Source organism: Cydia pomonella, chromosome 2 (genome assembly GCF_033807575.1).
Source record: "Cydia pomonella isolate Wapato2018A chromosome 2, ilCydPomo1, whole genome shotgun sequence".
Taxonomy (NCBI): domain Eukaryota; kingdom Metazoa; phylum Arthropoda; class Insecta; order Lepidoptera; family Tortricidae; genus Cydia; species Cydia pomonella.
The window spans coordinates 17,382,939-17,407,929 of record NC_084704.1 but is presented as its reverse complement, the minus strand read 5'-3'; the positions used below and the strand labels follow the sequence as shown (position 1 = coordinate 17,407,929).

At 37.1% G+C, this 24,991-nt stretch overlaps 1 protein-coding gene and 1 long non-coding RNA gene across 3 annotated transcripts; one reads left to right on the top strand and one right to left on the bottom strand.

The window, feature by feature from the left end:
• The first annotated feature begins 4,592 nt into the window (after nucleotides 1-4,592).
• LOC133534546 (uncharacterized) lies at nucleotides 4,593-16,637 on the top strand. Of its 2 annotated transcripts, none has more exons than XM_061873711.1 (6): nucleotides 4,593-4,733; nucleotides 8,849-8,973; nucleotides 9,632-9,755; nucleotides 10,170-10,289; nucleotides 12,347-12,589; nucleotides 16,242-16,637. In XM_061873711.1, the coding sequence occupies exons 1-6, from the start codon at nucleotides 4,713-4,715 to the stop codon at nucleotides 16,572-16,574; spliced, it is 966 nt and encodes a 321-aa protein (XP_061729695.1). In that variant the 5' UTR covers nucleotides 4,593-4,712; the 3' UTR covers nucleotides 16,575-16,637. The 2 variants fall into 2 exon arrangements, with proteins under 2 accessions (XP_061729695.1, XP_061729696.1); XM_061873712.1 differs by lacking the exon at nucleotides 4,593-4,733 and adding an exon at nucleotides 4,924-4,947.
• LOC133534547 (uncharacterized) lies at nucleotides 8,772-24,053 on the bottom strand. The gene is made up of 2 exons (XR_009802052.1): nucleotides 20,872-24,053; nucleotides 8,772-9,098 (listed from the first exon to the last, which is right to left on the bottom strand). It is a non-coding gene; the product is annotated as an uncharacterized LOC133534547 (long non-coding RNA).
• Between the last annotated feature and the right edge of the window lie 938 nt (nucleotides 24,054-24,991).

The window sequence follows — 24,991 nt, the reverse complement described above, 5'->3', positions numbered from 1 at the left end:
TAATAGTTAATATTATAATTCAGCCTGTATACGGCCCACGCTGGCCCAATGCGGGTTGGAGATTTCACATACACCTTTGAATTTCTTTGCGGATGTGTGCAGGTTTCCTCACGATGTTTTCCTTCACCGAAAAGCTAGTGGTGAATATCAAATGATCATAAGTTCCGAAAAACTCATTGGTACGAGCCAGAATTGAACCCGCGACTTCCGGATTTAAAGTTCGACGTCATATCCACTAGACCACCACCGCTTATTGATGTACATGATACTTGCCAATAGCCTCCGTTTAGCCTATTCTGACAGAATAGTAACTACAGAACCCTACACTGAGAATGGCCCGACATGCTCTTGGACGATTTTTATATGTACATTGTTAAAAGTATGGTAGTTATTCAAAAAGAAATAAAGTGATCCTACCTTCGAGCAACACCGGGAAGGAAGACGGCATTACAGATTGGATTTTGTATGTAGTGAGTGAGTTCCCCCCCCCCCCCCCAAATGGCAGTACGATTTGTATTGTAAGATGTCGCTTGGGCTCCTCGCTTCCGACTTTTCGGAAGCCGGTGTTGCTCGAAGGATTCTACAAATAACCTCATGACATAACGGTTTCCTAACAGCACGCACATCGCCCTGCCAAGGCCGCAAGGGCTGCCAACTGTGACATCTAGATCGCGAGAAATTACGGCTAAGGCCGAGTCACTAGCAAGTGTCTAACGGCCAGATTCGAAATTTAAGATACGTCAAACATTTGCTAAAGATACGACATGGATTAGATATGTCAGTGTCTAAAGTGACGTTTTTGTTTGAACAAGCGTCACTTTTGACACACACAAATATTTGACGTGTCTTAAAGTTCGAATCGGGCCGTTTCTAATAGATCCAGTCTAAATTAGCCGTTGTAAATTAACTGATACATACGGTCAAGGAATTTAATTTCCTACCCATTTCGTACGTTATCACAGTGACAAACAACATGAAACTCGCTAGAGACCTCATACTATTGTCACTGTGGCAAGGTACGAGATGAGTAGGAAATTAAATTCTTTGACTGTACATTTAATTAACTTAATCTTTAGCCTAGCTTAATCCTTTTTGCGCTTACCATAGGACTAGATCCATTTGTGTAACATTGTCTAACAAAAATAAATGTCTCTATAAGTATTACAATCAGACTGTGAGGCCAATTCGAACGTACACTGACATCAGATATTTAAATGATGTCATTTAACTTGTCCGTACATATATTTGCGCAAATGAGACGAACGAGAACTAAATGACATCAATCTGATGATAATGAACGTTCGAATTGGCCTGTGTAACATATAGTTACTTTTGAACACGCATAGTAGAGATTTATCTCTATTTGGAAAAGTTATCCAGGGTGGCAGATACTTTAGGGGCCTTTTGGCGCATTTTTTTTATCCACTATGTACAGTCACCTGCAATAATATGTTACACAACGAAGGTCGCAAAAATATCTGTCACGATCTTATTTGTAGAGCTATATGTATCACATATTTTTGCAGCCTTCGAAGAGTAACATGCAGGTGACTGTACTATTGATGCTTCCACGTACTTATTGGTGGTGACTATATTGAACTTAGAATAAATTTAAAAATGGAAAAAATCTTCTCACCCAAGAAAGTAAATATTTCACACTTTTAAATTTATTCTAAGCTTAATAGCATCTTTCGCAGACGTTCCTGCTTGTTAAAAATTTATTTAGACTAGGTATAATGTATATTTAACTTTTTTAGTATGCAGAAAAAGTAATATATGTTTTGTTGCCATTTTCCATAGAAGTTGTATGACATAAACGTAATACAACTTCTATGGACCTTCGTTCTTTTTGAACGATAAAATCTCATATTGAGATCGAAAGAGCTCGTGATGTAAATTAGCATTAGCCTCATAAATATTTATTTTATTCTGTTTTTAATAATAGTATTTGTTTTTACAGCGGCAGCAGAAATACATAATTTGTGAAAATTTCAACTATCTATCACGGTTCATTAGATACAGCCTGGTGACAGACGGACGGACAGTGGAGTCTTAGTAATATAAACCCGGTTTATCCCATTTGGTACGGAATCAAACAAAATAAATATAATTAAGAATTACTGAAATTGTAAATAAAATCATAAACCCTCGCGCTTACTTCAATCCGAGTGTAAAGGAGTGTTGGAATGAACACATCAGTAGTAATGGTAGTGGACAGACAAACATTGGTTTTGAATAACAATTCGGATTAAATGAATATTGAACTCGAAGTACAATTTGCACGAATTGAACACCACAATAAGACTGAGGTAATTCATATCTTGTTCATATTTACGAAGTATATATTATCTGTGAGTCATCGCTAATTTCTATACTAAAATCAAGTTTATGACTTTACCTTCAACTTAATATAAAGCCAGTGAGCTAGCGTGCCTATCTGTTCTGTGGAGCAGGAATGCTGTATTGTAGGCGACCTTAAAAATTCTGTCTGGTTGGTGAGCTAGCATTAACATGTTCTATTGTATAAAGGGTCCAACTTGTCTGTTTTTGCTCTTAGAATATTACTATTTAAAAAGCGAAGTGTAAGGTACATGTAATCTGCAGAGATAAAGTCGCCATCAGATATATGGGTGCGGCCAAGGTGTTTAAAAATATATGGACACGCACTATAGCGCCTTGATAATAGAGGCGTGTTCAGATATTTGTGAGCACCTTGGCCGCTCCGATATATCTGTTGGCGACTGTATATGTGTAGGTATTACATATTTTGCAATGTTGAGACTTAATAAAATTTGTTCATAGTAAATAGGTATGTCTCCAATTTCAAGGTCTAAAGTTAAATGAAATAGGGCGTGAGTTGTTTTACAAATTAAAATTTGTTTATGAATCCATGCTCACTTTGTTTGACACAGAATCTTATTAGGTACTGAGAGAGCTGATTGAAAACAGTTTTATTAGTGCTATCCATAACGTACGGCCCCCATTAAGGCCCCCTATTTCTAAATATGGCAAGAAGGCAGCCACAAGGCAGCTTAAACCAGTAATATACATAACTACTTATTTAAATATCTTTCAGGCTTCTCGCCGAGCAAAGTATTTCGTTCCTTTTGAACTTTGGCCTGCCTCCTTGATAAAAAAATATAATTGCATCGTGCTAAGAGTTTAGGCACTATGCTTGTTTAGAATAACCTACATTTATTGATGTTTCGTAAACGAAACCTTGGTACCTAGGTGACCTGTGTAAAGTGAGTTAAGTTAGTGTGGAAACCTAACAATATATTCTGTCCACGACAGACTGAATTGCGCTTTAGTTTGTATGCAGGCTTTGCGCACAAAACAAAAATAACATCCTGAACTGCAATGGCTTTTAAAATATGCATTAATTCTTATATTACCTAGATGTAAGTATTTAAAACTGATAAATCTCAAAACCATAATCGCCAATGCACTATTTGTGCCAATGGTATTCATACCAATCTACGTACTTTCATGATGAAGGTACAAAAGGCGTACATATAGGTAATATAGATTTAAAAGAAACTCATTTGATTGTAATGATGCGAAAGGGGCGGAGTGAAATGATTATGGAATAAATATCATTTAAATATCGGAATCTGCAGAGTATTCGAAATATGTAGGCGTGTAAAATGTTTGTCAGTTAATTGATCAGTGATCACTGAAACTATCTATTATAATTATAATTACTTAATTATCTAATAATGATATATTGCCAAACGCTACGCCGCTACGGTGTAGTGGTCGTAGCATTCGTAGAGCTCCGATGATGCGCACGCGTAATGATGCTACTAGCGTAGCTTAATTATTATTCTTTATGGACTTTATATTGTCTGGGGTCAGGGATGATACTATGATGTTAGACGTCTTAAATGCGTAACTAAGTGTAAGAAGTCATTTTGAAGGTCATTTACTTGCGTTATTTTCTTATAGTCGACCCGATTCGAAAAATGATTAAAACACGTTTAAGATCTTGGAAAGATCTTTAAAAGATCGATAACTAAACGACAGTCATGTCAAAATTGACGTTTATTTTGATTCCGCTATGATCCCAATAAGATCTATCTACGATATTTCTAACGTCAAAGTGACATTGGTTGCCCGAATCGAGCTGCTTCTGTCAATCATACGACATACAAACGATACCTAAATGAGAACTTAAACTATTTAAACCAGAATTTATCGTTATCGTATCTCATTTTTCGAATCGGGCCGAGTATACATTTTTAGTGTTCCGTACCCAAAGGGTAAAGGAATGATTAAATAATCCGTGAAGTGCTAAAAGGAGACATTTGGGAATATAGATTTATATAATACGAATAAGATAGGTGATACGAAGTTCACCAGGTCAGTATTATTATATTTTTAGGCACATCTTTGGAGTCTTAAAAAATTAGGAAGGTTTTAATTAGATTTATGTACTTAATGATTTAAAAGTAAATCATACTTAAATTTATTAATTAGAGTGATATGATTGTAAACATTGCCTACATCATTTAATTCATCGACTGGTTTTGCGCTTACCGTAGTGAAGTTCTCTTTATAACATAAAACACCGTATGAAAAATAAGCATATCAACCAATAAATCAGAGATGCCCTATTATACTCACCCTCTAAAAAAATATGTAACTCGGTGAAAGGCCGCCCTGCACTCCGTATATAAGCAACTTGCAGGCACTCAGACAGTATTTGCAACATGGCGGCTCTAGTGCGATTGGTACGTTCACTCCGTTTTAAATTTATATTCAATTATTCGGGGATAGGGATGGGCGATCGATTGTATCGATCGATTGTGATTGATAATTTGAAGTGATTGCGCTAATTAAAATATGTCTTTAATTTATCTTTTGGTTATGTTAGTGAAAAGTGTGTAATTATTGGTTTTGTTTCGGAAAACATCAGCCACCAGTGTGAACAAGCTTATGACAAATGTGAATACTAGTTGTCTGTTTTATTGTATATGTATATTAAGTACATATCAACTTTACATTTCATATATCATTCTATGTAAGTGTCGGTACTTGCTCGTAATATAAAAAAATAAGGATTAAGTTGGAAATGAACAACGTTTTACTGAGATAAAAACAAATCTAACCACAAACTAGGTTAAATACTTGCGTATACATTCAGTGCAATACTAGCAGTACTAGCACGTGGGCAGTTATCTAAACCTTAAAATACCTGTTAAGCTTAAAATATATACCTGCTCCACCTCGAGCACTGCAATAAGACAAGTCCGCTGTAGGAAACTAGTTCTTATTCCTTCGAAATAATGTCCTTATCAGTGTTTATGATGCGTTGCATTGAGTTGGTTTGTCGTGTATCGTTCTTATTTCTTAGATGGTGTTGTCTGTTTCAAAACTGAATGCCAAATCGGGAAGTTATGAATATGAATTTTAAGTTTTCGTGGTGCGGTTTGCCAATTGGTTGTATTTCCCGCCGATACACTATCAGTGCATTAGCAAGATTTCATACTCCGTTCGTGACTGGGAACCTGTTGCCGGCACTGTACCTACTTTGAGTGTAATGACTAATGACCGATATTGGTTTTGGTGTTTTGGTGTCCATTCCATTTCCATAAGATATTCTATTTTCAAGGTTAATGTTTATCAATTACTATTTCGAACTTTCATATTGAATTTTATGGGGTTTTTTTCATCAAATTGATTTAGGTTCAAACAAATTTATTAAGAATCCCATATACCAAGTCAGTACCTAATATTGTAACATTTAATGTGATTGTTATTGAATTGATCGAAAATAACGGATCTAAGTGCGTTTAGACATAAAAATGAAAGTAGCAGTGATAAGGTCTCCACGGTGAACCAGTTTCTTTGTTAACAATTTGTTAATTAAACTGCTAGCTGCACCGCTCCACATTCATACAAGGAAGTTGCCTAGGTATACTGTTTTTTCTTTGATCTTTAGATGTTTAGTCTAAATTGATTGACAGCCCTCGTGTGTGTATTTAATGATTTAACTTATTTTTGTTGTTTTAATCAGCTTTTGTTATTCTTATCAAACTCGGTAACTTAACCCTTTTTACAAGCTTTTATGTAACTTGCCTTGTTAGTATGTAAGATTGTTCGTTAGTGTGGATCAAATTTTGGAAGCTAAGTTTGACCCACTTCTCGATTTCAGATTGAGCTGAATAATTTGCATACATATCTAAGTCGAGTGACAGTGCATTATTATGGTACCATCGAGCTGATCTGATGATTGAGACAGGAGATGGCCATAGGAACTCTGTGATAAAACAACGCGAACTAATTGTGTTTGGGGTGGTTAGAATTGACTCGATGAGTATTTTAGTTACCTGTGGATAGTCAGTGATAAAAGCCTGCACTAACAATATTTTTGTGCCAAAAATATTTTACAACCGTTTGTTCGACGTATTTGACAGCAATCGTCGCTTTGATTAGATGACTACCTATTGAAAATAATATTCAGTTGGCGATAAAGTCTTGTAGGAAAAAATATTTTAATGACCAAAAAATCTTATATATGTATCTCAACGTATCTCGGCTGGCTTAAGGTACCTAAATGAACAGCCCGCGTAGCCAACATGTCAATCGTTAACGCTTCGTAGCGTATCGTAGTCATCTCTCTCTATCACTTTTCCATATTAGTGCGACAGTGACAGTTGCGTGTCGTTCGCTACGGAGCGTTAACGATTGGCATGTCGGTTACGCGGGCAGGGTTGCTTAAAATATATTTAAATACCTAATGAGATCTGAAAACATTTATTTTACAAAATGTAGATATATGGCAATGTAAAACAGTCAAGTCACAAGATTTACTGTCAAACTATATCTCATGTTTTATCATTGTATGTTTAAATTACATATTCCTCTATTAGATTACACTTGTATCTTCAGGTTGTACATATACTATTACGTACATACCTGATGCCTATTCAGAGTATTCATTTTCATTTGAACAGTGAGACTAAACAGGGTAATAAACTACTTTCATTTCACACTTAATCGAGTCGTGATAAGATTGATATTGGAATGCATTGATGTTTGAGTTATAGCATTTTTATAGATGACATTTTGCCGAGTCCGGCAGTGAATGTGGACCGGTGTGCGGCCTCGAGCCGCTCCTGCCCTTTGTCTGTCTGATCAACTCAACTCAGATATATTTATACATTATTTATCGTTATTGCCAAACTTTTTGTTAAATTATTGAATGTGTAAAATCATGTTCACCTGCCAATATATTTTAATGGTCCAATTTATACAAAAAATAGTAATATATATATATATATATATATATATATATATATAATCATAATGAATACTAAAACAAATAAATATACTAAGCGATCTGTTACTGATTTTCATTTTTGCTTGGGTGTAACTTATAATCTTTTTAGCAATCTTAACCGGAAACACGCTAAATTTAGAAAGAAAAACAAGGTTTTATGTTAAATTAGTATTATTCTAATCAAGACAAAAATATTAAAATCACCAATGCGTAACCTTTCGTCAGTTCAGATTTGGCGCAAGTGACAAGATTCGAATTTTGCAATTTAGTGATACATATTTGGATTTGGTAATTAGAAAGGAGGTAGGTAGGTATGAAATCATTAAATTTCAAATTACTTAATTTAGGGATTTACTAAAATACGCTTAGGTCCCGATTACAATGACAAGTAGATCTTTCATAGTTTTATTGCACAAAAAATAGCTTTTGATGAGTCCCTTTCGTCCTTAAAATGTTGAACAAATGCCGCGTAAGTACCTAAATAAAATAAGCCTTAACATTTAAAGAACCCGGTAGTGACATTTATTTTCCACTACCTACAGAAAACAAGTTTAAGTAACCACTAAATAATACTATTAATATAATGGATTGTTAATCTGTATCTTATTTATAGCGTTTGGTAAGAATAATACACATTGAGTGTTAGTAACAATATTTATACTTTTACTGCGTTCAATTATGTTGTGTTAATAACACAAAACCGGCGCGCGCCGCCGCTATTTACTTTGTCGTTAATAACAACACCAATACGCCTACCACCAGTTTCACACTGACATATTCGTTAGCGTGTGCCTCGCTTGTACTCTCATATTAGTGCGAGCGAGATGTATATAAAGTAAGTTTGACACTGCTAAGGCAGTCGTGGTCAGGCTGCAGATCATTATCAAATCAGAGAACAAATTACTATTTAGATCCCTTCCCTAAGTAAGCTAGGCGATGTTGAAATTTAACGATGCCCGCGAGAATAAAAATATCACAATAGGTTTAATTTCCAATATACATAAAATAAAATAAAATAGTTTTTAGCAAGCAGGCATCACGTGAACATATTTTCTATGTAAAGACATGTACTTAATAACAACATATATATAAATTATAATTCATAAAACATACCTGTTTCAAAATCGCTGTATCTTGTGGATCAAATCACTAAACTTTTTACTTTTATTTAATAGTTTGAGTTTTTGCTGCGGCGGCACAGTGTCAAGGCTCCTTCCTTACACAATACTATATTGAACCAAATAGCCGTTACAACACAGTGTTTGGTATTGTTTCGTTATTTAACCAATTTTAGGTTATTGGAAAACATTACGCTTTGTTTGGTAACTAAACGACCGCTTACAGTATGTACATGAATTAAGTTTTGTGACATATAATTTTTAAGTTTTGCAACATTGACTCAACATTATGTGTGGTGCATTATAATCGACATTTCATTAATGCAACAAGCAGTGTAATAAGTGACTGATTTGATTTTATAAGAAAATTATATAAGAACAGGTTTTTATTTTGTAAAACAATCTCATATAAACGAATACTTAATGTGTACCTTACGTTTTGCAGTCGATGCTGGCGTTGTGCGCGTGCGCCGCGAGCGCACAGTACGCGGAGGAGCGCGCGCCGCGCTACATCGCATCCGAGCCCAAACAGACCTCCACGCCCGTGCCTATCCTGAAGCAGATCAACAGGTGAGTGACGAACACCTGCAGACCAGATACCAGTCGTTCCTAGCGCTATGCGCGAGCGCGCTGTTGGCGGACGAGCGTTGCCGCGTTACATTGCGTCTAAGCAGATCTCCATGCCAGTGGCCATCCTGAAACAGATCAACAGGTGACTAGCGTGCACTCACTCTCAAGTCACTCTATTGATACCAACACATGGAGTATGCGGACAATTTAGTGATGGAGAGTTCCTTATGCACATAAAGCAAGGAAGGAGGCCTTCTCCGATACAGAGCCACATATGATTCCGGAATCCTGGTACACTTTTATTTAAATTTAGACACTTCCCCCAAAAGAAAGTCCCTTTTCAGAAAAACAACCTCTATCAGAAAACATAATTATATTATTGTTGCGGCTCCTACTAACGAAGGAGAAGCGGGGACTGTACACCACTAAACCAGTTGGCCCATCTTCCGCGCCCCCCGCCGCCTCTAGACGCCTAGCGAGCCAGTAGGCTCTGAGATACGCGCTCATGTGCGCGTTTATTTTTTTTTACATAATACAACATAATATTAAGTACCTCTGTGGACCAAAAAATATAGGTAGAATCTGTTTTAAGTTTCTGCGATTTTTATTTAATACTCAAGACTCCAAGCTTGAACATTATTAAATTTTATAATTACAGGCACAATGAGGACGGGTCGTATACATATGGGTACGAAGCCGCCGATGGCTCATTCAAGATCGAGACCAAAGCTCAAAATGGTGAGGTCAAGGGCAAATACGGATACAAGGATGACACTGGCAAGGTAAACTATCCCTTAAAGCGACGGCTAAACAGTGGCTTAGACCTTCGTCTCGCGGCTCACAAAAATAAATGCTTGGTTTGTCTAGATCTGCTGCAATATCCTCACTATAACTAAATTGGCAAAACAAGAACGTAATTAAGTAAAACTGAATACCTAGTTTACCTATTGTGAGGTCGTATAATTATTGACACATTCGCTAAAGATGCACCTATACCTCACAACTAATTGCCAATTTTGAATTACGAGTATTATACGACTAACTAAATAAAACTTCAAAGTTGAATGTTTAAATTATTTACTCAGCGTTTTTTAAATTAATTACCTAGTATAATTCAAATTTGTCTCCATCTGTCTCATTTGTCCACATCTCATATACGAAAATAAGTATATAAACTTTTTTCTCTCCGGTTCCAGCTGCGCGTGATCGAGTACGGCGCGAACAAGTATGGATTCCAGCCCTCGGGAGAGGGCATCACTGTAGCGCCACCCACCCTTGTTGATGAGTCTACTCGTGATCGGCCACCGAAATCACAGGTATTACTAATTCAGCAGCAGTGATGGAGTACAAACAAGTACGTCACCGTGGTACGATTAGTTAATTATTAATTACTATTCATTACTAAATCAGCAGCCGTAATAGAGTAGGTACAAGTAGGTAGGTACATAAAAGCTCCAGCCAGCCAGCGGTAATCAGCCACAGAAATCGTAAGGATACCTATGATTGAACATGATTTATGGCTTCTGTATATCGTTTTGTAGCGGACTAAGAGGATAATGAACAACCGCTTCTCCATAAAAACGTAGTCCCCATTTTCCTCTCTGGATGTTGACATTTTGGAAAATATTTTTACACCATCTGATGTATATTAAACATACCTATGCCCCTTCTTTTGTTTTTTTATTTTTCATAAAAGTAGAAGCGAAAAACAAATTACATACAACTTTTAAATGCTCCTACCTCTTATAATAATAAAAAACGAAAAAAAAAAAAAAAGAATAACAAGATACATCGGATTGTGTAAAAAGATTTTCTTAAATGTCAATATCTAACGAGGAAAATGGTGACTACGTCATTGAGGTATAGTACTAGCTAGAGTCGGCATCCTAACAAAATGTTTCCGCACCTCAATGAAGTGCCAGCACACGTCTCCGACTACTGCCCGCGTAGCCAACGTGCATATCGTTCACGCTCCGTGGCGAACGAAACGCAACTGTCACAGTCGCACTAATATGGAAGAGTGATAGAGAGAGATGACTACGCTACGCTACGGAGCGTTAACGATTGTAACGTTGGCTACGCGGCCTGGTGAGATGCCACGCATGTGATGAAAATTAAAAAAATAAAATAATTAAGAATGCCTCTGTCCGTTATGAAAAAGTATTCTAATAATATCAAGAAACATAATAAAAGCAATATAATAACAATCCACTACGAAAAACTTTTGTTTTAAGGTCATTTAGGTTATTTTGAAACGGCACTTTAAACACTCGCGGTGGTACGCCATTTTCTTTGGCGCATAGATTACATTTCGCAGATTTCACACGTACGTTCTAATGATTACCTACCTTATTTTCTGCAGAATATATACACAATAATAATATATTACTCCTTATCTCGTAATTTTTCGTAGTGGTTTTATTCTATTTAAAGAGTATATTATGCTGTAAGCGCAATTTGTTCAAAATTGCTATGAGTACGAGAGTTAAATAGAAAGTGTATTATGACTATTTTTTATAAATTTTAACATCGTCAGTGTCACATATGTAAAAAATAATAATAATATACTTGTAAGGAAATAAATACATTGATCTAGATTCTTTACATTGGATATGTAGGCAGAAAATGAACAGTTGTCATAACAGTTTCGCTTCTTTGCTGCACTTATTCTTTAGCTTAGTGACAGACGTCAAACGCCGAAAGTGGCGGACATAATTTGTTCTCGATAGCCCGTCTAGTACATCTATGTCAGTGGACTACGTTTGTATGGAGAAGCGGTCGTGCCCTCTCGTCTTAAGTGTCAAATTATGTAGACACAAAGTTAACTATTGTCGTACATTAACTAACTATCCGAGGGTAATCATAAATTTAAAATAATGTAGGTAGCAAGGTATTCTGCAAGGAGGTATTTTTTTCTAAAGCTTAGTTTTTACAGGTATTATAAATATCCCTGACAAACTCACAATAACCACACACACTTTCCAAGCAGGCACACACACTCAACTCACATACACACACACATGTTACGTCTCGTGTTATTATATTTTGGATTTTATTTCACGAAGAATATATATTTTTTGTTACTAATTGAAAAATTTAGTTTGTGTTAATATTTCGTTTCGTGATCTTTTCTTTTTGGTTATCTCTGTCAATCCCACTCTCCATCGTTTCTTTTTAATTGTTTACACTAAATAATTGTTTCTTTTTCAAACCTCATTGTAGTATTGTGTATGTCTACCACAGAACAGGCTATGCCTAGTATGGGGGCCAGCATAAATATAATACTGTTATTATTTCATTTCCGAAATAAATGTTTGTAAAAAATTATTACCTTAAAAAGTGAGTAGCAGTAAATCCATATTATTATTTCTAGGGCGGCCGCGCTCCCGCGCAGTCCGTGGACTACGACTACGAAGAGCCCGCGCCCGCCCCGCGCCCCGCGCCGCGCCCCGCCCCGCGCCCTCAACCCGCGTACCGAGCGCCCCAGCAGCAGCAGCAGCAGTACAGGCCAGAGCCGCCTCAACAGCAGTACAGACCAGAGCCGCCCCAGCAACAGTACAGGCCAGAGCCTCAGCCACAGTACAGGCCGCAACAGTCCGCGCCTGCACCACCCAAAGTAAGCTTATTAAGAGGAAATACCAGCTGAGCCCCTTCTCAAATTTGAGAATTTTAGCTAAATATTTCCGTCGCACTGACGGAGTGGCTACTAAAATTAGTGCGACGTGCGAAAAGTAAGGACAACTGCGGATTAGGCAAAAAATCCTACGTATAAATCTCAGAATTCGAGGTTTCTTTATCGACATTTTCCTCCCCCAACACTTTGATTAAGCTTAACACGTTCACTGCGGGACAAATCTTAAAGAACTTTCAACTGGTGCGGTTGAGATCGAATCAGCCCAAAGCTAAGCTCTTTTTCAGTGCGGGTGAGGCCTAATCGATCTCGAATTTCAGTAGGTAATTAAATTCTTCATAACTTTGCCTGTACTCGGAATAGGTGTTTTTTGTTATGTGCTATACATTCGTCACTAAATGCTTAAAATACCCTTAGCTTCGCCTTTGGTTCTGACCTTTGGTTAAAGAAAAAATACCTAAAGAATCTTTAAGGTCTTTTAGGCCTCAAAACGCACTAAATTTTATCTAAGTCTAGTGAAGGGAATGGCAGTTATCGCTAAACTATCGATGATCATCATCTCATCGACCATCTTCGATACAATATTTCAGACGCCATTTTAAGTTAATCTAATGCATTTATGCTATACAGGGTGTAACAAAAATAGTGGGGATCCGTTTAAGGGCATAAATTTTTTTTTCTATGGGGCAGGTCGTCCGAGTCGGCCAACCCTCCATGCAAAGTCCAAAAATGTTTCGCGTCAAAAAAATTTTTTTTTCTACTTTTTCCTGATCAGAACACGATACCGAATATGCCCTTAAACGGATCCCCACCATTTTTGTTACACCCTGTATTTATTATTTCGAGTTCGAATCCCAGTAAGGTTAGCGGCCCAGTGGATGACACTATAAGGAGGGAATTCACACATAATCTGCTGGGTTTGTACGCTCGATGCTATGCGATGGTGGACACACTTGCACGTTACTAAGAATTCGAATTCCACTAGTGAATTTAACAATATTATCACTTTCTGTTTGCGATTCCGAATCACTGGAAAACCCTCCGACGTCCATCTTCAACCTTTTCCTACAATGTTTTTTTCTTAGGTTATCCATCGTTAATTATAAAATCTATGCCTTACACTATTAAAATTTATTAAAAACAATTAAATTCACAATTGCAAAGACTATCTGTAAAAAAACACTATCACTATCACGATCGTTGTCGTTTTTAGGTTATACCTATTATTTACGTAAAACACGCGTGGTTCAATATCGATAACTATGGCCGCACTAACGTGAAGCGGTCAACTCCCGCGCCGCCCGCGTCCCGCTCAGTGCGGCCTTGAGGTCACTTTCTTGAGACATTAATAAACCTCAACCCGCACTGAGTGAAAATAAAATATATCTAGTGCGGTTGAGGCTTATTAAGACCTCAAACGTTTTTTTTGTACCAACGAGTCCGGCTTTGGAAAACATAAAGAAATGTATATTTGACTCTGTCGTACGCCTTGTAGTTAAACGGCAGCAGTTCCCGCACGAGAGAGATAACACGAACTTTTAGCCCCGCACCAGCGTAAAGTCGAGATTGAGGCGGATTTGACTCAACCCGCAGTGAACGTGTTAATATTAGTTTATTGCTTAATTGGGGGTTTAGTTGGTCCAATCGTAACGAAATTTTGGAGACGGAATGAGAAAGAAATTATCTGTGTCTGACCGTTTTGATTTTTGCGTTTATTGTCTCCGATTTTGTATGCAAGGCGTTTGTTTACGGCGCATTTATTTAGCTCTTTTTAGCACTTTTCGACACGTTGGCTGCCATTAACATCACCGGTGGGATCACGTATTCTTCTCTGTGTGGCCATGAGCATCACCGGTGGGATCACTAAATTTGAATGGGGCGTGGAAGCAACACTTTAGGTGAAGTATGGTGGGACGCTAACGTGCTAAAGTAATCTACTTCTTATAAAAACAATTATATCAAAAAAAGCAAAATGAACAGACACAGGTACGGGTAATATAGAGCCAAAATCCAGAGCGAAAATTACCACTAATGTTTCCTCTAAATAGATGTTTAGGTGTAATCAGAATTTCGGTGAACTTAATATTTATTTTAACCACGCCAGCTGGTAAAGGCTCTTTTGATACTTCAAAAACTGATGAGAAAGTTTTATGGTGGAATTGACTTTTAAGTGATGATTTTGAATGATTGCCTAGAAAAAGGTAGTTAGTTATTTGACAAAGTTATTATTTAACTCATCGTGTTAATATTAATACCCGAGCAAACAAAAGAGTCCAAAATTGAACCAAGCGCGTAGCGAGTGGTGCGACAAGGAGAATCTTGAGCATTGCGAGGGTTTCAAGGCTAAAGGGTTAAACAAACTTTACTACCGAGTGAAACACAAATTGTTCCACAAGACGTACATGAGGAAAATACTCAATTCCACCATAAAATGTTACAAATCAAATAAAATGAATGATTTAAAATATTTATCATTAAAAATCATCACATAAGAGTAAATTCCACCAGCCAACATGAGAAAACAACTCAAAATTGCATCTAATTTTTTGCCACACTTGTGGATAAAATGCAGCTTTTTCACCACTTTTTAACGAATAAAGAGAGCCTTAGACGGGAAAATACTTATTACGTTAAGAGGAAACATTACTGATATTTTTTCCGTACAAACGCTCTCATTTTCCTCTCCGGGTTTTGGCTCTGTGTCTGTACGTTTTGTTTTTTTTTTATATTCTTATCTTTATACTTATTATTTTATAAAGCGCTAAAACCGCCAAACAAATGCGCCGTAAACAAATGCCTAGCAGGCAACAATAAACGCAAAAATCAAAACGGTCACACACAGATTATTTCTTTCTCATTCCGTTCCCAAAATTTCGTTACAAGAACGAAACCTCGATTACTGAGATATTTACGCAGGATTTTTCGCCTAAGCTAAATTCGTACTAATTTTAGGAGCCGCCCCCCTCAGCACGATGAAGAAAATTCTCAAATCTGATAAGGGGCTCAGCTGGTATTTCCTCCTAATTCATATACTTACAATACATCTATTGTTTAATAAAATGTAAGAAATTGAATGGTACAATTTTTCACTTCTTTTGGATATAAATCTACCTTAAATTTGGAAACTACTAGGTCTTGTATTTTGTGATAAATATTAAATTGCTCACTTCTGTTCCAATTTCACTGAATCCTGTACCTGTTTGTTATATTTGTTTTTGCGAGTTCCCGAATTTCCCGATTTATTAGATATTTATTATGTAAATGACTATCAGGCCAATTCGAACGTACACTGTTATCACGATGACATCTAACTGCCCGCGTAGCCAACGTGCCAATCGTTAACGCGTCGTAGCGAACGAAATGCAACTGTCACTGTCACACTAATTTGGACGAATAATAGAGAGATATGACTACGCTACGCTACGGAGCGTTAACGATTGACATGTTGGCTACGCGGGCTGATGTCATTCAGTTACCGAGCATATCGCTCGTACTTGTCAGTACATGTATTGACTCGGACGAGATGCACGATCACTAAATAACATGATTCAAATATCATTTTGATGTCAGTGTACGTTCGAATTGGCCTGTATGTTAACTTAAAATCGTATATTGAAACAATATATGTCAATTTCAGCCTGCATTCTTCGCCGGCGCGGCCCCCGCCCCAATCGACCGTGACAGCTTCTTCAACCCCGCCCCGCAGCCGCAACCCCAGCGACCGCAGCCCCAGAGGCAGCCGGATTTCCGACCGGCTCCCCAGTTCCAGTCCTTCGCTCCTAAGCCCCAGGTCGAGTACTCCCAAAACTTCGCCCCGGCCCCTGCTGAGCCCAGGTACCAACAGAACCAGTTCCAACAACCGAGGAGTCAAAGCCAACCCTTCTCCATGCTGGATCAGCTCCTTAAAGAATACGCTTTGCCACAGGGAGGCGCTGCCCCTCTCCACGATATCACCTTCGGATCCTATTAGGCTAAGATAATTTTGTAAATAATAGGAAAAGTTTTGTAAAACAATATAAAAAATGGAAAATTATGCATTGACTTTTATTTGAACCATTGTAACGTGCATATAACGCCTCTAGAGTTACAGGCGTCCGTAGGCTACGGTGATCGATTACTATCAAGCAGACTGCATGCTTATTTGCTACCGACGTGGTATAAAAAATAGGATGCCTGGCTTCTTGACTAAAATACTAAGCGATGGAAATAATGAATGGCAATGAATATATGCTTCCTAATTTGACTACCTGAGAAATAATTTCGGGGAATATCTGATTTATTAATTTTATTAGTTCCCGCCATCTCCGTAAAAAGTAAAGCCGAAAATAGAATCCAATAAATCCAATAGTATCTAGTACTATATATATATATACTACGTGTTGTCATGCTTATTCATATGATTCGCGCGAGTTGCGCGTGACAACGCAAATCATGCTAGGGGGTCAGATACTTCTATATATACCCAGTGTGTTTCACAAAACATTAAATTATAATAGCCTATTTATATATTCTTTTCAATATAATTCGATAAATTTAGATAATATTTATATGCAAGAATCCTATTTTTAGGGTTCCGTAGCCAAATGGCAAAAAACGGAACCCTTATAGATTCGTCATGTCCGTCTGTCTGTCCGATTCTGTCACAGCCACTTTTTTTTCTATTCAAACGTTTTTATAGTAGAATTTTTATGCATACGTATGTCTTTTCTGGAATTGCAGCAAAAATGTATTTTTATTATTTCGCGGTCTATGTACAAATTATAATATTACGAAGGACAGGCGGTGGTAGGGTTGCCACCTTTTTTCTAGAGAAAAAATTGTCAGAATTTTGAAAAAAATATATTGTTCCCCAACATATAAAAAAATAGGACACCGACTTAAGGCGAATTGCGGCGTTTAAAATTCCAAGTCACATACGATGCGACATCAGTGACATTTGGATACCACTCTCTTTAGTGATGAAAATAAAGTATTTTTCGTACTATATTGTGTTTGTATAATATTTGTACAACTGGCTAAAACATAGTACGATACTATATGTATATTATAGTATGTGTGGCAACCCTAGGCGGCGGGCCGGATTAAATGATTTTGCGGGCCGGAGCTGGCCCGCGGTCCGTACTTTGCCCACCACTGATCTAAACAAATAACAATTTGTTTTTATAACAACTTAAGAAAAAAAACTGAGCTGGTTTTTGCCAAAAATGGTCTATAAACGGACTTTCAGATGCATTTTTAGTTAATATATGCATAATTGCATATACATATTAAGTAAAAATATAAAAAATAATAAAAAGTACTTTAGTAAAAACTAAAAAAAAATCTTTCTCTACACGAAAAGTGAGGTGTGGGTGTGGGGTGTGGGAAGTCGTTTGATAGGTCTTTCAATGGAAATAATCGCTCCAAGAAAAGAAATCATGTGCTCCCCCTCCCCTCTAACTTTCGAACCACGGGTCAAAAAAAATTGTTAAAGTAAAGCTTAGGTAAATCAATGGAAACTATAGCAAACATGGTAGATTAAAACGTTTTTGAGTAATTGGAAAAAGTCTTTCCTTCTTAGTATAAGTGCTGGAAGTTCCTCTTGTTATGTACAGGATACGCACTAATACGAGTAGCCCTCATTGAAGGCAGGCTATTGTGACTTGTGACGGACGGGTAACTATAGAACCATACACTGAGCGTAACACGACATGCTCACGGCCGTATTTTTTAAAGTAATTACCAATCCCATTCTGTTCTCTCCTGAAGCCCTTCGAACAGCTGAGATACCTACGCGTCATACTCGAGAACGGGTGCTGTTTGTGGAGACTAGTCTGTTTAAGATAACACGGGCTATTATACAATTACAGTGAGATACCTCATTCGGTTCTCGTATGTTTCTTTTATCCTAATGAATGTTTTAATTATGCAGAATTTTACCTCTTGGAGACCCTATACATCTCTAAGGATAATTTGAAAAACTATATAAGTTTAGTTCTGACACTTTTTGTTTTGATTTTTTTTTGTATCTGTTTGTGTTTCTTTTTTATATTTTATTTTAGTTTTTTTTGGAATTCGACATAAAGAGACTTTATACATCTCCAAGTAATAATAATACTTTTATTTGCATTGATATTTCCAGTTAATTGTATTTTATAATTCTTGATGTGTTTTTTTTTTTTGCTTGTATGTAAATTCCATGTTGACGTGTAAAAGTGCCCTTGTGGCCTATTTGCTGAATAAATGTTGAAGTTGAAGCGAGAAATTTGAGAACTGTTAGATTAACATTTCTTTTCATCTTTTCTTCAAAGGCAATACATACTCAATATTAAAGTTACTCGCCAAACGGCTTACGCAGTTTGTTGGCGAGACAGCGCTCATTCTTAACAATTTTATACTATGCACCTCATTCCATGTTTTTTCTAAATTTAATATTTAGAATATGCAATTATGCAGGTGTACACCTATTTAAAAAAAAAAGTAGACTGATCGTGGGCATTAGGGATAAATCTAATAATAATAAATATAAAACCACAGGGCAGCTTGTGGCGAGCTGTTGGGGAGTAACGACCCCACGGACCCGAGTACTCCCGAGAGTCGGTCAGGGTCTCCGTCTCCGGCGTGTCTTCGTCGGTCGGAGTGGACCCCAAGGGGACCCGCAGGACTCTCAGCTCTGGCTTGCCTTCATTGGCCGTCCAGAGAGGAGTCGTTAGAGCTAAATGCTCCAGGGGTGGAAGTGAAAACTTGCATAAGACGCGAGTTGGCACAGTGGCTGTTATCAGCCACTGGGTAGAAAGCGGCGTACACCTCTCGAGACCCCTGAGCCGCTCACACCGGTGTTGCTCCTGGTCGTCTTCACGACGGCATTTTCAGGGGCCCATCTAGTGGGCGGCGAGTCACCGCCTGCCTCAATAACTAGTGAAAACATTGTTATGGCAGGTGTCCGGACGTCTTTGCAATAACCCAGTCTCATTGTCCTCCCAAATTTCAATCCATAGACCGTTATACTGTTCACTTTACTACAACAGTCCCAATGCCTGTTGCGACCGGTTCATTGGTGTCTATTGTTGCGCCCGTGAACGGGTTCCAGCAGGCGTTCTACATGACATTAAAGCTCTCCAAGAGGCCTCTACGTGTTGGATCTATATCACCATGCAAGCCTATCAAAAGACCGGGATTTATAGGCCCGTGAAATCCAAGGAGATACAATAATAAATATAATAATACACGGTAGCTAAAGTCAAAGTAAGCTCTGTAAGTTTTTTTAAATTAATTCTTGACTTCCATTAAGCTATATTTCTTATCCTCTCTTAACCATTCTATTTCATTACATATTTTCAAAACCAAAAAGTAATTTTTGACAAAATATTGTACATATTTGCTTATTCTAAGATTCTTTGTTCTGTATCTGCTTTGTTTAAATTTTTTAAATTGATTATTACAGTAGTATTATTTATTTGAAAGATTGCCGTTGAAATCACCGTCAATATACAACATTCACACCCTCGAGATCGGTCACTATTTCAAGATAATCATCACTTCGCGCTTCATCCAAACGCCCTACTTAATTATTCTCACACCTGCGAAAGTAGTTACAAAAATAAACACACCAGGTGTCACAGCCCGGAACCTCATCAGGCAGCATTTAGCACGCCACATATTTCACAACGGATCCTTAATAACGCACCACCATTGTTGTTTTTAGCACTAAGGCCGTGGGAGCCAGCCACAATTCCACCGGTTACACACATATTCCCAGGGGTATTGTGCAAGTATTATGCGTCGGAGATGATGTGTGTATCACATTCTTCACTCATATCACATGCTTTGACTATGCGTATAATAAGTACCTACTTATTTTACATAGCATTTATGTAGCAGCAGCCATCTCATGCCTACAGGTTAAAATTGAAGTCAAATCTGATCTTGGTGCACAAGTTGCTTGAAATATAAAGAAATCAACTGTCCGTATTTAGCGGCCATAGGTACATATTTAGTAAAGTCCTTTGTGTGATCGAAGTATGGTACCTACTCGTACACAGAGAGTATAATTTGGTTAAGTGGACCTACTAAAGAAAATTAACTAACTTATTTATTTAATCTATTGCACAAAATAAATATAACGTACAAAAGGCGAATGCCATCAGGTATTCTCTACTAGTCAACCTTTGGGCAAAGCAGATAAGTTGTAAGTTGTAGGCGGATTACGTATGATTCGAACGAATAATGTTTGCGATAAGTAGATATTCCAATTCAATTGATCAGTCAGTACATAATTGTATACTTACTTATAAGATCGGTAACGTGCTGAAATCACAACTGGCACTGGATTTTTTTTTTAATTAAACTTACACACACACAACGATCATTACAGGCTATCCTAATTCGACAGTATGGAATTTGAAACACAAAAGAAAATAAAAAACATAGGTATATAGTACATAGATTATTAAAACTTACAGTAACACAATACATATAGCGTGGCCCTCGTGAATTCGCTCAAAGAACAAAGAAACAAATTTAATCGCTACTCGATTAAGTGTTCGAATTGCGCGCGTAAAGGGGGCCTGGCGAAGGAGTTGCGTTCGAGTTGAAGGCTTACATAGGCTGCGGTTGTCGCTTACTATTAGGAGGGCGGGTAAAAACACAACACGTTATGATTTGTTATCGCGTTGTCAAACCCTTGGGAAAAAATTGACGGATTTCTTTTCAACATCAAACCAAAGTCTGCGTTGTTACTAATTAGATTAGCTATCTAAGATGCAAGATCTACAAAATTGCATATTAATTATTTTATATACTAATAAATATTTTTAACAAGCAGTAGTTATTACAAATCTATTTTGATAACAATACCCATTGTTTAAATATTCTTACACGCCACCAAGGTTAAACACTAAAACAATTCATTATAACCAGCCAAGACTTTTTAATTGCACTTGGCTATGTTTAGGTCCGTTAAAATGTTTTAAAGAGTTCTCAACGGTGGCGAACATTGACAGGAGTCGAGATGAAATATAACCTTTAGTATGTTAGTATAGTCAAGTTAAGAAAAAGTATGGAAGTAAGTCGTGTAGTCGTGCTTTTTTTGGATTTGTTAGATGGCGCAACTAGATTGTTTCCCCCGAGTTGCACCGTTTCTATTATGTACGGAAGACCGTTAAATTTTAGGTATAAACTATAAAGTGCCGTAATTTTGGAGTAAATTAAAAGCTATTAGGTTCAAGCTAAGTAGTGTATAGAGAACACCTTGGTGCATAGTATATCTTAATTAAAAAGATGTGCAATGTATGATACCCTAAAAAAATTTTTTTTTTCGATTGCGGCTCGAGGATAAGTCAGTCGGTTGGTGCAATCTCAAGTTAAGCTTTTTAAAGCATTATAAACATTCAGTTAACTTTGCACGCCTGGGCAAATTATGGAACATGTATTTTTAATTATTTTGTACATTGTGCTTCGGGGGAAATTAAGAGAGACGTGAAAATTTTAAAAACGGTACTTATCTAAAGACACTACATTTGCACTAAATAAAAAATAGTTTTTTTTTACAGGAAGTTTGTCAAAAAGTAAATAGAATTAATCGCAACGAACTGCAAGCGAAGGTGGTTGGCAGCACGCGGCGCGGGGCGCGCGGGGCGGGGAGATAGCGCAGCGCGCAGCTAGGGTTTGCAATATCCGACAATTTTTCGGATCCGGATACATAGAAATAGGATATCAAGAACGACTGTCAAACTTCAAAAGTGCGACCAAAAATGAAATGCAAGTTTGTGCGTAAATTGTCTATAATAATAATAATAATAATAATTCAGCCTATATACGTCCCACTGCTGGGCACAGGCCTCCTCTCATGCGCGAGAGGGCTCGGGCTATAGTCCCCACGCTAGCCCAATGCGGATTGGGGACTTGACATACACCTTTAAATTGTCTATGTGAGATCAAAAATAGTGATGTCATGTTACAACATATTAATAATCTATCGGTGTTTGACTGCTTTATCGACTACTTATTCAAATGTGTTTGATTGTATAAAAAATGTTATACGAGTAGGTATGAAGTCGCTTCCCTTATGGTCATATAGGGCCCAAAAGGTGCCTTTGATGAAACCAGCATCATATTTTAGTATGTTGTTAAGCATGTTATTCTGACTAAAAAACCATCGGGAGACAGTTTCTAACGTGGTTAAGTCACCAGTTATGACGTCATCAAAATGGCCGGTGCCGTGTTCAGAATATTGCGTATACCACAGGAATTATATCACATGTAAGCTTGTGTGGGGTGTCATAAAAAGCAAAATTAAATGCGCTACAATATCGTTTATACATTTGACCTTGTAAATACCATAGTTTGCGAGAAATTTTAAGTTTTATTTAAATTTTCCCGAAAAAAAATCCGTTTTTTGTTTTCATCAACTTTACTAGTAACTTTACAGGAAGACGTTGTATCAAGATATGAATGCTACATTAATAAGCTATAAAATTCCATTAAAATTTTGAAAATCGGTTTATAAACAAGCAAATTACACTATTTTTGTTCCATACCGGATGACACCACCAAGAGTCGGAGGGCTGTTTCAATACAATTTGCAAGGCAAATGATGTTTAAGTAAAGGTAACTTAAAATATTTTCGATAAAAGTATTATTATCAAAATTAAGAATACTGAGATCGTTTTATTGTAATTTACTCCGGATCTAGCTAATTAAAGTTACACACTAATTAAACAAAAATATTTTTTTTTTACGTATTATTTTGTCCCAGAGCATGCACCTTCGCATACGCAAAGCATAGTGTATTTAAATCCGTGTTTTACTCCCCCACACCCTGTACAGCGTTCTTTGCACTTGCAAGACAATAGCTCCTTGCAGAGGTGTACGCTGGTCCATCATTTTTCTTTCGCCAAGCCTAGTTGCAAGAATCTAGCATTTGTGGGTCGCTATTCAGGTAAATTGGTCCCAATGTGGGTCTGTTAAGCCCTTTTTATATGCTGTAGGAGAGCATCCTGTTGAAGGAATATACTCGATCGCTCTGGTTTTTCCTAAACAAGATCCTCCTCGCAGTATTTACATTACCTATTTGTGTCCCTACTGGGAAGTTATATGTAGGGTTTGCAATTAGAATATTGTGATATTCTAATTATTCGAATATCCACCAAAATAAATATCCGAATAAACTGATTTAGATAACACAGAAATAACGTTTTTAACTATGTTTTAATACAATGATATCACCCCCAACTAATTTTAAATGATTACTTGATTACTACAATAGCTAACATAATGTTATCTCTAAAACCGTACTTAATAAGGAGGGTTTATATCTGGATTAGCTGGTGCATAGTTGGAAATACATCCAATGCCTCACCTCGTGTTCATTCGTCATGAAATACTAACTATGCTCTCATAACTCCACGCTAGTTGGATACTCCGAGGGCGTTTTAAGGCTACTCTAGCTCCCTATTTTTCCTACGCTTTCATCTTCTCTATCTTCATCTCTGATAGGTCCCAGAATATTCCGCCAGAATTTCGTCTTCTTCACTAAGAACTTGTTCTTTTTTTTCTGATTCAGAGTCCAAGTGTAATACTTACCGATGTTATTCATCAAAATCTAATTATTGTCTTATAGACTTGAATCATGGACAGTCTACTGATCAGCTTGGACACTAGAACTCGGCGAAGCGCTGCTGAGCATCTTAGGGCATTTTGGATTCGAACATCTATCTCCTCTTCCCGATTACTTTAGGTAGGTCTTTTCTTTTCGATCTGCGGTGGCAGCATGGTTCTATTTTTATCACTTGTCACTATGCCCTTCATGACAAATGATAAAGAGCCGACCATCTTAGCCCTATTCATTTGGAGATATTCTAGTGGTTGATTATCAGACCAATTTTCTCTCCTTCCTACTCTACTATCCTAGCCTTGGCCTTCAGGTTGCTTTTGTTTTGAGCCTATAGCCCCAAGTCATCAAGATATCCAATGATCTAATTGCATTGCATTAAGCAACATTCGCATTCATTGTATAAAGTTACTGCGTGACATGATGTACCTATCAAAATTGATGTGCTGTTAGTATTTGAATTGATTAAATATATGAAAATACTATATTTAAATGACAAAATGGTATGAAATTATTCATAAATTTCATTAGAAAATTGTTCCGGTTATAGGTCAATAACCATATTTAACGGATCCGTACTATCCGGATCTTATGACTCGATATCCGGATATTTCGGATATCCGGATCTCAAACCCTACGCGCAGCGATTGTTCCGAGACAGTTTGTTTGACACTTTTGACGGGCAACGAGCACAAATCTTTCTTCTGGCATTAAAACGGAACTATTGTTTTAAACAATATTGAGTGAACTAAGTAGTCTAACGTTTTCGTAAGTATATGGAAAAACGCGATTTTTCG

Coding starts and splice junctions, on each gene's coding strand:
- LOC133534546 (XM_061873711.1), top strand. CDS start 4,713: ATGGCGGCTCTAGTGCGATTG. Junction 10,290..12,346: donor ATCGGCCACCGAAATCACAG/GTATTACTAATT, acceptor TATTATTTCTAG/GGCGGCCGCGCTCCCGCGCA. Junction 12,590..16,241: donor CCGCGCCTGCACCACCCAAA/GTAAGCTTATTA, acceptor TGTCAATTTCAG/CCTGCATTCTTCGCCGGCGC.